We start from the raw sequence: 14568 nt of genomic DNA on the forward strand, positions 1-14568 counted from the left end.
TCCCCACTATTTGCCCGTGCCCAGCCAGACCCACAGCCCCACTCACGTGCAGGGCCCCGCGGCAGCAGCACGCACGAGGGGCTGGGCACAGGGGCTCCATCCTCCCACCCCTGCCCCTTCCCCCAGGCAGTAAATCATCCCCGCTCCCGTCATGAAAGGCCCATGTATGCGCTGCCGGCTCAGGGAGCCTGCCTGGTGCCAACAATATTGCTCTTGGAAGGCAGCCGGGGCTGCGGGAACACAGCCTCCCCTTGTGCCTGGCCCCAGCGCTCGCCGCCGGTCCTGCTGCGGTCGCACCTGCGGCCAGCGTGCACGGCCAGCGGCTCCTGGGGGGGCCGGAGCCCGGGGGGCTCTTTCCTCCTGGAAGTTTCTCTTGGCCTCTCCTGAACGGCTGTTGTTTGGGGTGCAGGTCCCGGCTCTCAGCACCCCGTACTTACATGGCGTCGGGATGCCGAGGCTGAGAGAGTGGGGCCACAGGAGCAATGTGAGAGTACCCACCGGCTCTCTGCAGCCCCACTGCCCTCAGCACGTGGCATCACTTCCCCAGACACAGCCTGCAGCCTGCTGGTCAGCTGCATCGGTGCCTGCTTCAGCCTTGTGTGTGCATGGCTGCTGGGCACAGAAGAGGGGTGTGGGATGCCGGTCCCAGCCCTGCAGCTCATCCTGCAGAGTGGGCTGAGGGCAGGCGCTCAGTCCCTGCTACCCGGGGAGCAGAATGCTGTGCTGCTGCTGATCCTTATCTCCCACAGGGAGGGACCGATGGAGCAACACAGCCAGGTTAAGGTTTAACCAGGCACCACTTGGCAAACATGAACCTGTTGTTCCCTCTGGGGAGGTGAGAACACAGGGCCTGGCACAGGGGCTGCCAAGCGAGGGATGCGGAGCCCCAGCCAAGCCCCCATCAGCAGACACTGTGCTCCTTCCGAGGCAAGCAGGGAGCATCCTGCAGCACGGCATGAGCGGTGAGACTCCCATCCCCACTGCAGCCCCTCTGGGGACAGCCATGCCATGCTCAGGAGCAGGCTGTACAGGTGCTGCCACCCAGGGTGCTGCACACCCCATGTGCTGAGCAAGTCGTGCCACAGGACTCAAAGGCAGAATACCCCGGGAGCAGCAGGGTGCTGCAAGGCAGGAGCTGGGCCACCCCTGTGTTCCCAAACCCTAATGGCAAGCAGGCACCCAGCCCCACATCTGCACCTGATTTACTTGCTGGAGACAGCGGGGCCACGAGGGAGGGCAGTGCTTAGGGCTGCAGATGGGGCTGTGCTCCTTCCCAGCTGAGGGGGTCCCAGTGCCGCACCGGGGCTCAGCCGGGCAGGCTCTGCAGAGCTGGCTATGAAAGGGCAGGAGACGGCAGCACTTCCACGGGGATGTGGCCGTGGTGGCTCCACACCCTGTGCTTGCTGCCAGCACGGAAGGCGCTGAGGCTTGGCCATGGCAGCCGCAGCCCCGGCACAGCCAGGTGCTGCCCACAGGGGCCCAGGCAGGGGCAGGCAGCACCGCTGTGGGATAAAACGGCCACAGTGTGCTCAGCCTCCCCCAGCACACCGCCCCATTGCCAGGACGCAGCTCCCATGGCGTGGCACTGCGGAGTGCCCACGGGTGCTGCAGTGTGCTACCGGGGTTGAAGGTGAGGGCTGGAGCACACCAGCTGGCGCTGGCAGCAGGACAGAGCCTGGACAAGGCACAGCTGGGCACAGCCTGCAGCTGGGCAATGGGGGGCACCACGGCTGCTGGGCACCCATCTAAGCTGTGCTGGGAGCACACCCCGCCCCAGTGAGGCATGGTGCGGTCAGAGTGGCTGTGCACCATCACTCTGCTCCCACGCTGCCAGAAAATGGCCTGGCGCCCCGTGGCTGTGATGGATGTTTTCAGCACAAGCAGCACAACAGCACGCAGAAGCGCCAGCACTCCGTGGGTGCAGACTGTCCTGCCTTCCCCTCGGTGACGTTGGTGTGCCCCAGGCCGCACAGACGTGCCAGAGGAGCACAGAGGAAGGCACTTGGCGGCTCTGTCCGGATCTCAGGGTGCCTGGGGACAGCAGATGGGAACACAAGCCTCCCACCCCTCCCAAACAAGTCAGAGGTGTCTGTATCCTCTCTTCTTCGCTTTGAAGGATGGCAAAAACCCAGGAAGGGCTACAGTAAAGAGGCAGCACCCAGAAGTAGTAATAAACACTCTATTTGGAGAGCTTCACCTTAGGGAAACAGCAGATACATAAACATCATGTACAGAGGAAGGCAAAACTGTCAGTACACAGACTGGAGTGACACACCGGACTGGGCAGTGCTGGAAATGGATCCCTCTTGGTGTCAATGCACAGCACATCCAGCAGGCACCTGCCCTCGTGCAGCGAGACGAGAGCTAAGCAGTGGGGATCGGAGCTGGAGGCCATCCAGTGCCACCAGGCACACAATGCTTCCTTTACTTCATTGCAATTTTCTGCTGGTTGATCAGCTTGCTTGGTTTAAAAGGACTCCCTCTCAAAAGCAGGAGGCTGAGGTCAGCCCTCAGCAGTAGAGCGAGACTGGAAAACATCAGAAAGGCGAACCCAGCCCAGCAGGAGCCTGTCCTAAGGGGAGATGGCAGATCCTGTGCAGGGTGAAGGCAAACAAAGCTCATGCACAGCCTTGAGCGGGGAGGGAAGGCACTCACACCAAGTGCAGAGATTAGCAACCAACTCTCTCTCCTTGCTTAACCTGATCAGTGCGTGCAGGGTTCTGGAAGTGCCCCCCCAGCCTGGCGCTCAGCCTCACAAAGGCAGCAGCTGCTCAGCCTGGAACGCAACACCGGGATGCAGGGCCCCAGCGTGCCCTCCAGCAGCTGCTGCAGCAGTGGGAGGCAGCAGCTCTGCTCGGCACGTCCATCACCTCTGCTCCCGTCAGCCAGGCAGGTCCCCGTCCTCCTGCCCCGTGGAAGGAAAACAATGGCACTCGCCCCAGGCTGGCCAACTCTCAGCTCCGTGGAGGCAGTGAGGCTGGGACAGAGCCATGGGGTGCCCAACACGGAGCACTGGCGCTGAGCACAAGGCCAGCCCGACAACACGGCGACTGCGGTGGGCCAGCAAAGAATGGCACGGCCCTAGCTCAAGGGCAGAACATCTGAAGAACTCATCCTAAATGCACAACAGCCTCAGATGCCCGCCCTTCCTTCCTGGGGCTCTTCTAACAGATCCAGTACATTAGCACCATGAAGAGACCACCTATCTTAATTTCTGGGTTTGAAAGACAGAACATCTCTTCTCTGTGACGGTACAGATGTGTAAGAGCTTTGAGAGAGGGGTTGGGCAAGTAGTGTCTAATGAAGGACTAAGTCAGGTTTCCAAGGGACTTGCAGGTTTTCAGCCAGCAAACAATCCAACCAAGCTATACCACAGTATTCTGTTATTTCCATACTTATCTTCTCTATTTTTTCCCCTTTAAAATTCTCCTTCTCTATCAGTATTTTGCTGGCAGTAGGGAAAACGCTGCACTTATGCAGACCCTGACAGAGCCTGAGATGGACTCTTCCCGCTCACCTTCCTCTGCTGATTGCATTCGGGTCTCAGAAATTTCCACCATTGCCAAGTTTGGCTGAGATCCGTTTAAGTTATGAGGGGTAAAGACACACAGGGTGAACGATCACATAGACCTGTTTCCATAGGAAACCAGGCTAAACTGTTTCTTACTTCCACGTGGAAATCCTCAGAGCGGAGGGCTGAGCTGCCTGGAGAGCTGAGAGCTCCAACTCCTCCATCAGCCCTCCACCCCCACCAGCAGCACTGGACACCACAAATCATGCCTACATGTTAGACACCAAACAACACAGCTCCTGAACTGCAGCACTGCCAAAGGCTCTGATGGCAATCAGCGGCTCCAGGAATTCTGCACACAAACCTATCCAGATGAGCCTGGACAAGAGATGCCACGCTGCCATTTCCTATGTCAGGTCTGTAAAAAGCCAAGCAGCCCACACGGTGCCCCATTCACACCGCATAAGCGCTGCTTGCTATGGACTAGGAGTTTTCCTCCAGCAAAAGACACCTCTAAGCGTGGGCTGCTGGCCTCCAGGTGCAGGAATCCACTATTTGCTCTGGTGAGGGAGGAGGTAGATGTTACCAGCCTGCCGCCAGACTCTCCTTACACCAGATACACACTTCCTCTCACACCGCACCCACCTTTACAGGAAGCAATTACACAATGAAAACTACTCTAAGGGAGTGATGTATTTGCTGTCTACCAAGTCTCTTTCAGCTGGATCCTTTTTCGGACAGATTCAGTCCCCGTTCTGCTCAACGGGTGCATACAGGAGGGTAGGGCTTTGCTTATCCAGAGGGATAATGAAACCATTGTGGGCTGGCAAAGGATGTGTGTTCTTGGGCCACCAACAACTCCAAGAACAGTGCTGCAACTTGCTCTAGAAGTCTTGGCTGAAGTAACTGTAGCCTCCTGGAGCAGTTGTTTCTTCCCGGACATACTGCTGTGGTGGGAATGGTCCTACAACCGGCACTGCTCCTGGCATCCTGGGCATCAGAGGGAGAAAGAGGAGGAGAAGGGAAGAAAGGAAACAGGGTCAGAACAGCTCTGAAATCTGTCAGCTGCAATCAGTGCTCAGAAAACACGGCTGCCAGCAGAGTAACAGCCTGCTACAGACAAGTCAACAACTTGCCAGAAAAGCTTCCAAGTGGATTCTTACACAGTGTGTGTGTGTGTGTGTGTGTGTGTGTGTGTGTGTGTGTAAACAGACACCTTTAGTATGGCAGAATTAGCTATTGCTTAGCTCAAGGACCGTGAAGAGCTTCCACTACAAAGCAAGTATCCTGGCTCCTCTCAGACTGCAGAAGCTGGCCTGGAACAGGACTTAACAGCTAAATCCAGAAGCAGCTTTCTGAAAGGGGGTTATTTGGCTGGAAAAGCTCAAACAACATCCATGTCCTTAAAGTGAACAGTTATGCATGTGTGTTGGGAATGCCCTCAGTGTTATCTTTCTAGAATGGGATAAATTCAGGCTAGATGTTTGCTATCCACTGATCCTGCTGTGCTGTTTGAGAGTTGGCCTTCATGAAGGGGCAGATAGGGCTTATGCCTTCCCATCAAATACTCAAGAATGCAACGAGGCAGTTATTCTACAGGTATTCAATGCAAGATTCCAGTTTTCTTTTTGGTCTTTCTGGGAAATTTGGTCACCACTTCAGGTAGTACTTCCTAATACCTCTTTGTTCTCACCCACTAACCAGCTGCTAAGCTGTCTCACCACCCCAGGCCAGTTATTGACCCTCCTTAAGGTATCGCTTTGAAATCAGAGATCTGAACTTTGCCAGTGTCCAGAATAAGTACACTTAGTGTTAATCATTTCCCTGGCAGAAGATGAACAATACGTGCAGGGGATTATCCTGTTTAACTCACCAGTTGTGAGAGTGAGTTCAGAAATACAGCTTAGGTTTCTGGAGCATGCTGACTATGTGCCAAATTTTAGAACAAGCAGCTCCAAGAGAGACCAGAATGACAACTGGACCTCCACTACACCACACCTTGCTTTAGTTCACATCTTGGTTCTTACAGAAGTGCTGTTTAACGAGAATCAGGATGGCTGTGCTCACTGCAGAGGTCCACGCAGACCTGAACCTCTGAGAAATGAAAACAGTTGAAAGGCACTTCTGCTACAGCAGCATCCTCGAGCTGTCTGCAGAGGGAGCTGCTGAAGAGGCTGAGGGGGTGCAAACCTACACTGGTTAATTGGCTTCAGAACAAACAGCACAAGCTCACACAAAGCATATTGTTCTGTTTGGGAGGGTCAGCTTGAAATCCACATGCAAAACTGCATTAAAGCTATATCGAAAACAGTTTGAACAGCAAGGCTAGAAACATAGTTAAACAAGAAAGTTACTTACTGATTCTTGTGTTTGAAGCCACTGATGTGAGCTTGGTACTGCTCTATGGAGTTCAGTACTATGTTACATGTGTTGCAGGGGTAGCCCTTCCCAGCTGAAACAGACATCAATGTTAACACACACAGCACAGCTAGCCAACAACTTGGTGCCTGAGGTAGAAACAAGTGAGATAATCAATCACTTGATGTGTTAAACAACTGCTAAACAAAGCAAGTAGTAAACGAATAGCCTGACCAGGCAGGGAGGTCACAGGATCCCATACCCAACCTGATACTGGTCAGATTCTGGTTAGTGGTATGAAAGAAACTGATCAGAAAAGGTTTTCTGGCTCTGAACATGGGTTTGTTATCTGCAAAAACAAACACGCATTTCCCGTAACCAGTTCACAATATCAGATGAGGTGAAAACTTAGCAATCAGTACACCCAGCCTGATGTTCTGCTGCCTCTGTAACTCCACTTTTCTCCCAAATTCCCACTTCTCCCAATCTCTGTCTCCTTACAAAAAAAATCAAGGGAGACACTAAATGTATAAATTTGCTGTTTTAATTAAGGAAAAAGAAAAAAAGAAGAAATAAAGCAGCCAGAGGAGATCATACACAACATCAAATTCCACAGCGCAGCGCTCTGCAGAGGTGCCAGCTGGGAATCCTAAACTCAAGCCCTTCGGTTACAGGCAGTGTATCTGTTAACTGCAAAAAAACAAAAAGTCTCCAGCAACAGTTGCAGAAGGCAGACCAGGGGCTGTGTGTATCATGACAGCTCCTGCTGGAATGACGGTTCTGGGGGTCATAGATACCAAACAAGCAAGCAAAGCAGCAGAGCTGGCCACAGCAGCCCATAATGGGAAAGTCCTGGCATACATCCCTGAGACATTACGTGCTCCTCAACTCTGGCTCTCTGGGGAAGGGCTCTGCCTGGGAGTCTTCACAAAGTAAACACTTCCTTAAGGGGAAAGGGGACACTCACTCTAGAGGTGCAGAGCAGCATAATCATTGTGTGAGAAGCACAACACATGACGCAGCAGACACTTCCCAATCTGGCTGCTGACCCACAGAGATTTCAGACTCCAAGTGGGCACCATTTAACTCTCAAAACGTCTGGGTTTGGATGTGAAGGACCAGAGGAGCTGTCACTGCCCTCACACCCACCTCCCTGCACAACTGAGGTCAAGATCTCCCTGCTGAAAATCAGGCAGACAGGTCCTTTAAGGCACACTCCTGCACCCCGCATGGATGGCTCCCAGAGGAACTTCAAGCAGAAAGGCATCTTGGCTCTGCTATGAATAACACATCTTCATCTGCTGAGGGTCAGATCCCAACAGGGAAGGTATGTTTAGAGACCAGAGCTCTTACAAAAGTATAGGTCAGAATTCAAGCCCAGTTTTGTAAGAGAGAACGAGAAGCTTGGGCTGGGAAGAACTGTGCTGGCATGCCAGCTTGGCACAGCTGTCAGCACATAGGGACAGGAAAAGGGAGCAAGAAAATACATCCCTGAGTGCAGCCTGTCCCACCAGAACAGCTCCACACTACGCTCTGTAACCTCACCTGGAACAGCTTAAGTGCCACAGAGCTGTGGATGGAGATACTGTAGCTCTGTAAGCACACAACAGAACACATGGATCACATGGCAACAGCACTGCCCACTTACCCAAGCTGGGCTGGGGCTCCACAGCCTGAGTCACAACAAAATGGAACCACTGAGCAGGCCCCACTAATTAGGTAAAGAGCAGATGGGTAACACAAAATGTGAAGCACCTTTTCCATCTCCCACATGACTACACAGTGTGGGAGAGAATATTACTGGGATAATTTAGTTTAATTTCTCCTAAGTGCCCGCAAAGAATTAGAATAATTAATCTTCTGCTTACGGGCATTTTTATGACAGAGAAAGAAGCCCTTGAAGAAGATTTTAAAATGATTTGTCTGCTTATTATTTAGTTCAAGCATCCAGCAGGGTACTACACACTTCCTGGTCCAACAGAAGGATGCTGGAAAGAACAAGGGAGTTCACTGTGATTTCCTAATGCTTTCACTGGACTCCAAGGGCTTTCATCATGTAGCAGCACTCATGAGGAACAGATCATAAACCAAATGAGTGTTAACTGTCTGCCTAAAGTTCCTTCTTAATAGCTCAATTTTTTCCACATTCCTGCTTGCACCAGAGAGAGTTGCATTAGTTCATCAGATGAAGTGCCCACACAGAGGCAGAAAGCATTCAGGGAGAAATCTCTCTGGCTTTCATGTGCTTTGAAGCAGCAGGTGCAGTTAAACCTATTTCTTCCATCTTTGCCTAGTCCCTTAGACATTTTTAAGCATCAAATGCCACTTTTATCTTTCCATTTTGGATGCAATCCACCTAGCTGGAAACAGCACTGGCCAAAATCCCTGGATTATCTGCACAGAGAATAAAAAGGACACGTACTCGATGAGACAACACTGCAAAACACAACTCAAAGCTCCTCACGAGCAGCTACAGTCTAAAAACCTCTCCTGCTGCCAATGCATTATAATACCAAACACATCAGTCTTATGGGGCATCATCAAGATCCTCATCACGAGCAATCCTCCCCTGCTCCCTCCATACAGACTCCCTTGTTCAGAGACCTGTCAGATGCACGCTGCTGCTCTCCCACCCTACTCTCCAGCTCCTTGCCAGCCTGCCTGCTGAGAACTCACCCAGGAAGGACGATGCCGGTGCGTCAGGAGTTCGGCCATAGCGTGCCATCAGCTTGTGTTTGGTTTCTTGCTTTCTGTGCTTCTTGCCTACATAATGCTGTTTTGCCATAAGGGGGTTGTTGAAAGTGGCATGGCAGAGGCTACAGAACTTGTCTGGGTCTGTAATGTCCTTGTTTTCTTCATTAGAAGATACAGTAGAGGCGGGGAGGGTAGCAGGATGTTTCTGTGGGGGCACCACTTCTGTAGGATGAATCCAAACTCTTGGTCAGTTAGATAGAAAAAAAAAAAGAGGTAATTTTATTTCCCCCAAACATACATTAAACAAACAAACAAAAACTCAAAAACAAAACCATAAAAGAAGAACAAAGCCACAAAAGAAACTCAATCAGAGGATGTAAGACCTCTAGATATATCTGTGTTGCTCCAACCTCCTCCCTTATCGCTCCAGAACTGGAAGGCACGTGGTAAGACTACTCCCAGCAGGGGCACAAACACCAAGTGAGGAGACAAGCACCTGCGGGCTCCTCTCACAAGGAAGTGGCAGACACCAGACCACATGTACAGCCTCCTTTCCTGAAGGCTCCTCACAGCCAGGGCCTGCCTTGAGAACGGGCCACGGCAGAAAGCAGAGGTAAAGCATGAGGTCAGGACGAGCACACATTCACACTTCCCAGCGTCACTCTCCCAGCCTCCAGCTGTTTGCAGCTCAGAAGTCCCTGAACCACAGGAGCTACAACCATGTAGCTGAGCAGGCCTGACAAATTCATCTCACGGGCATTTCACCAGTCACTTTGGTCCCTGTAGGCTTTAAGCAACCATCACATCCTGTGACAGATACTTCTACAGCTACATGAACAACAACAGGCTCTGTCCCATTCCTTGCATGCAGGAACGTTTATCCAAGCCATTCTACCAAGCATGTTGCTGATAAAGGCTGTGGATCTGGAGGCAGGCTGCTGGCTTTCCCTGTTTCACAGACAAGACCACACACACATAAAAAGGATGACCTACATCCAATGGCACCTCTAAAGGAAAATCATCACGTGCAGTATTCTCCTAGTTGGAGCTTCATGACACAAAGGCACTGCAGACAGACACACCTTCCACTTTAGGGGACTGCTGCTTCACATTCTTGGCATGAGTCTTCCCCAGGTAGTGAGACGTGGCCACAGCAGGAGAGGAAAAGGTCATGTTACAGATGGGACAACACTTGTTCCTGTCCTCCCCGTTGGTGCCTTCCTGCTTGCTCTCCTGTGCACACAGAACCACAAAACGGCTGAAGTTGGCAAAGTTGGTTACAAGGAGGCACTCTAAGGCATTCAAGAAACTAAATCATCAGAGACTGAACATGAAGTTGTTTGACTGAATGGGACTTCCGTGGCACAGCATCATCCTCTCCTTCCCCAGACAGCGTTCCTGCTTCAGATTCCCTTTTTCTCAGTCTCTTAGTGAAACACTACAGGTAGAGGAGCTGCCAGGGCCTGCGTGGGCCCAGCACAAGGCTAACTGCAGGACAGCAAGAACCAATCTGCTCCTGCTGCCTAAGGTGTGAGCTAAGGAGCACAAACACTGCTATCAGCTGGGCCATCAGCAGTGCGATGCTAGCTGGGCAGGCAGCAGCAGTCGCTGTTAGGCCTCACACTACATGAAGACAACCTCCTTCATCCTCCCTTCTATCCATGCAACATATCTATGAGGGTTAGGGACTAAAGCTGAAACAATCACAGAAGTAGAATCTGTTTCCCAAACGAGTCATGGAGCAGACAGCTGGCGAGTGTTCCCCTTACCAACCGGGAAGCTGAAATACAACTAAAAAAGTACCCAAAAAAAAGCGTGACAGAAAGAGAAGGCCATCAAAGGGGAGCCCTGCACTGCGCTGTCAGTGGAATGAAGCGTTACACACGCAGTGATGTTCCTGGCCACTTGTTGCTTCCCTGTTCCTCTTGGAAGGCCATTCAGTAAGAGGCAACACGCAGTTCTTCAGGAGGGAGAGGCGACAGGAGCTGTACTCACCGACACAGCTTAACCACAGAGCCCTTTCTAGGAGTGCAAGGGCACAAAAGGAGCTCAGGCAGCACGGCAGCGCTCAGCTCGGAGCCCACGGCCCCCAGCACGGGCTCTCCTCTCACCTTGGCGTCCAGCTTCATCTTCTTCCCGGGCGCCAGCTCCTCCTCGCCGTGGATGGAGAGGTACCTCCGCACCTTGTTGGCGTGCTTCTTGCTCTGCGGGCAGCGACAGCGTTACCCGGCCCTGCCCGGCCCTGCGCAGCCCCCGCCCGGCGCGGCCCTCACCTGGTAGTGCGCCAGGCGCTGCGACTCGGAGATGAGCAGCGCGCTGCACACCTTGCACTGCGCCTCGGTGAAGATGTGCCCGTTCTCCCGGATCAGCCGCTCCACTGCCAACACACACCGCGCTCAGCCCGAACCGCTCGAACTCGGCCCGGCCGCCCCCCGGGGCCGCCCCCGGGCCGCTCCCCCGCCCCGGGCCGCTCACCTGCCTCCTTGCCCACCGGCAGCGCCGCGGCGTCCCCGTTGCTACCCGCCCCGTCCGCCATCTTGGCCGCCCCCGTCGCTCTCGCGAGAGCCGCGGTCGCCTAGCGACGGCGGGTGGGGTCGGGCGGCTTCCCGCGGGAGCGTCGCGTGCGGCACGTGCTGGCGGGGTGAGGCGGCGGCGGCCATGTTGGTTGAGGGCAGCGGGGAGGCGAGCTCGCCTTGTCCCCGGCTGTGCGGCGGCGCCATTTGTCGCCGCGATCGCTGCACGCGGAGAGGCGTGGCGTGAGGCGGACGGTGAACGTTTTCTGATTCAAGGCTGGAAGACCGCAATTCAGTTAGGCGACACCGCTACATTTTTTTCCCCTCTGTGAACTCTACCAGGAGATAAGATAGGGCATCCCGGCTGCCCCCGGGAGGCTCTGAGTGAAAAACGCAGCAGTGTTCCTCTCTGCTCCCCGCGCTGCCTTCGGGCCCCGCCGCCGCCCGCACGCGACATGGCGCCGCCCGCCTCGCCCGGCCCCACCCTCCTGCCTCCCACGTGACGCGACGCCGCCGCCGCCATCTTGAGTGAGGGCAATGAGGCCTCCTCCGCCAACTTGAGTGCGGGTAAGAGACCCGCTGAGCGCGGCTCGGGGCGGCGCGGGGATGGCGGGAGGCAGCGGCTCCGCGGCCGCGCGGTGGAGCGGGGGCGGCGTGCGGGGTCCCGGCGGGCCTCGGAGCCGGCTGTGTCCCGCGGGGCCTTCCGCAGCGCTGCGGGCCGCTGCCCTGCCCGGGGGCTCGCCGGGAGCTGGGCCGCCGCCGCCTCTCCGCGAGGGGAGCCCGGGCCGCCTCCTTCCGTCGGGGTGAGCCCGGGAGCGGCCTCGGTCTTCGGACGGTGCCGGCGGGGCCCGGATGGCGGTGGTGCTGAGCGGCCCCGGGGGGTCCCTGGGGGGGGCTCGGGGGGACCGCTGTGTGCCGCGGCGGCCCGCAGAGCCTCCTTATGGCCTGGAGCTCCGGTACGGACCGCACGTCCCCATCCCGTGCGGTACCGCTGGGTCAGCTCCTGCCCTCCCGCTTCTCCCGGGGCCGGCCCGGGCCCGTTCCCCTGCGGCGGCCGCATCTCTGCCCATCCCCTCGTTACACCCAGCCGCGGCCGCTCCCGTTCCGCCGCACCGCTGCGAGCTCCCCGGGGGTACGTTTGGAGGAGCCCCGACCCCATCCGTGTCCGCCCGCAGAGCCCGAGGGCCGCGGGTTGGGAGGAGGGCTCAGCAGCCGTGTCGGGGCACGGGGTGCCCTCGGTGGGTGCTGGGCGGGAGGGGGGCACTTTTTCCCTTGCAGGAGGTAGGGCTGAAACAGGTTTGCTTGGAGGAGCTGAGCAGCACTTATCTCCGGCAGAGCTGAGCAATGCCCGGCGCTCAGCCTCCGCGGCCCTTCCTGCAAAGAGCCGTTCTGCGAATGGATGAACCCCGCGAGTGCCTCCTGTCCCCCCCCGGGGTGCTGCAGGCCGTCGTGTCGCAGAGCATCAGCTGCTCCCAGCGTGGGGGACCCGGGGCTGGTGGCTGCAGGGAGCTGCGTGGCACTGACCTGCGAGCACAGCACGGCTGCGTGCCTGGCAGCACCACCACGTCCCTCCTTGTGAGCGGGGGGGGGGGGGGGGGGGGGAGTCTCGAGCGGCTCCAAAACTCATCCGGGGATGAGAGCCATTCATTTTTGGCTTCGTTTTCAAGCATTTTTCAAGCTGTCACAGCTTGGCAGGTCTGGAGCTGCAGTGTCAAGATTTAGAATTATTCTGTCGGTAATTGCTTTCTGATTCATCAAAATGATAGATGAGAGGGAAAATGACAAATAATCACAAGTTGGGGACCTTCAAGGATATCCCTAAAAATGTGCCTGGGGAAGCGTGGCAGCGTGCGAGGCCCTTGGCAGGGGGTCACCTTTGCTGCCACAGCGTTTGCAAAGAAATTCTCTGAAACTCAAAGCAGTAAGAAGTGAAAGATTGGAAAACGAAGCCAGGAGATGCCAGGCAGGGCTGGGTTTGGCCAAGCCGGGCTTTCTTCCGCTGGACCTGAAAGCAGACGTTGGCGCTGTGGATACCAGCAGAGTCCTTTGCAGAAGTGCTGAGAGCAAAACGCAGCTCCTGCGCACGGCTCCCTTACCTGGGGGTGTGCTCTGCTGCTGCTTGTTTTCTTCGGCTCCATCAGCCGGGCTAATAAAAGCCGTCACTGCTCTCCTACTCGCAGCCTCGCGCAGCTACGAGCGATCTCCTTGTCTCGTTCCCTTAGTTACATTCACAGAGAGGCTCTTTGCCACAACTCCCTTCATTTTCGGCAGCCTTGTGGGAGTTGTGTGGTTACATCTTTTACATTCCCCCCCCCCCCCCCCCCCCTTTTTAATGTTGGAGGTAGGTGACTCATCGTAACTCCAGCTGATACTGCTCGGTGATCTCTTATTTAGCGCAGCGCATCGAGCGGAGGGGAGAGCTGGTGGTACCAGCACGGATTTTAACAGGAGTCAAACAGAAACGCTTTGCAGTTCCTTACTGCTGCCTGCCGTGTTTTGCCATTGACGACTCCAAAAGCAGTGACCCTGCCCAGCTCAGTACCGTGTGCTGAAACCACTGTGCGTTCTGCTGATAATGGGGTGCGGCTCCCAGAAGCCGGGTGGGCAGAGGGGTTCATCTCTCTGGGCAGAGGACAAAGAGACCAGTGGGAGCTAAAGATGACAAACAGAAGGTATAGCAGCGATATCCCGACAACAGCCAAGGTTCGGTTCGGCTCAGCTGGAGCAGAACAGCTTTGTTTTGCAAGAGCTTTTCTATAGAGCAGCGCTTGTTTTAATGTTTCCCATCCCAAACAGACAAGTGTTTTGGGACTGCAGTGATGACTGCAGCCTCTCCTGGAGCTGTGCGTGCGGTTCGTACACCATTCTGTCTTTAGAGGGCTCAGCAAGTCTTCAGTGCAAATCCTTGCTCACCACATCATCAGCTTTTGTCTCCACACCAATGTGTGCAGAGGAGACAGGCAAGGGAAGCTCTGCACGCTGCAGCAATTCAGAGGCAGCACGTCCCTCTGTTGGTCCAACGTGGACCGAGTGCTGTCTGGCTGTAGGGGGGGAGTGCACCCCTGTTCTGTAGTGCCAACGTGTCTCTGAGCTCCATGCTTGCAGCGTTTCAACGTGTAGCGGCTGTTTGCAGTTCTGTGATGCTACAGAGGAGGGTTTGGCTCTGTGTTGTGTAACGCAGGGTCTTTTGTCGCATCTTGTCTGCCTCTTATTTTAGACCTCAGCAGCGCATTTGAGCTATTTCAGTGCTCGCGAAGGAAGGCAGAGGGATCCTGGGAAGGACATTGGTCTGGGAGCCGGCCAACTCGGGCTGCATTTCCACCTCCACGCTGTCTGTGTGTGACGAGGGGCTCACTGCTCACTGCCCTGCGTGCTCCCTTCCAGCAAAACCAGAGCTGGTGGTGCTCAGCCACCTCGCAGGGCTCCTTGGTTCCCAGCTGAGGAAGCACTGAACGCTGTTGTTGCATTACTTGCTCTTGTTCCCATCCCAGT

General features: G+C 55.2%; 2 protein-coding genes across 28 annotated transcripts in view; one reads left to right on the forward strand and one right to left on the reverse strand.

The window, feature by feature from the left end:
• Window positions 1–2165: 2165 nt before the first annotated feature.
• ZNF346 (zinc finger protein 346) lies at window positions 2166–11121 on the reverse strand. Of its 2 annotated transcripts, none has more exons than XM_414475.8 (7): window positions 11039–11121; window positions 10837–10940; window positions 10675–10767; window positions 9646–9796; window positions 8546–8785; window positions 5870–5963; window positions 2166–4501 (listed from the first exon to the last, which is right to left on the reverse strand). In XM_414475.8, exons 1-7 carry the CDS (start codon window positions 11097–11099, stop codon window positions 4396–4398), a joined length of 849 nt encoding a protein of 282 aa, XP_414475.2. In that variant the 5' UTR covers window positions 11100–11121; the 3' UTR covers window positions 2166–4395. The 2 variants fall into 2 exon arrangements, 1 of the variants encoding a protein (XP_414475.2); XR_213084.5 differs by having other exon boundaries at window positions 4446–4501; window positions 5870–6018.
• Window positions 11122–11602: 481 nt separating this feature from the next.
• The window catches only part of UIMC1 (ubiquitin interaction motif containing 1), a 33632-nt gene continuing 30666 nt past the window's right edge, over window positions 11603–14568 (forward strand). For all 26 annotated transcript variants that reach the window (XR_005839708.2, XR_005839707.2, XR_005839709.2 and 23 more), the window contains exon 1: window positions 11603–11643. The gene's annotated coding sequence lies outside the window, so the exon portion shown is untranslated. The remainder of the gene's footprint in view (window positions 11644–14568) is intronic.

This window comes from Gallus gallus, chromosome 13 (assembly GCF_016699485.2).
Source record: "Gallus gallus isolate bGalGal1 chromosome 13, bGalGal1.mat.broiler.GRCg7b, whole genome shotgun sequence".
Classification (NCBI taxonomy): Eukaryota; Metazoa; Chordata; class Aves; order Galliformes; family Phasianidae; genus Gallus; species Gallus gallus.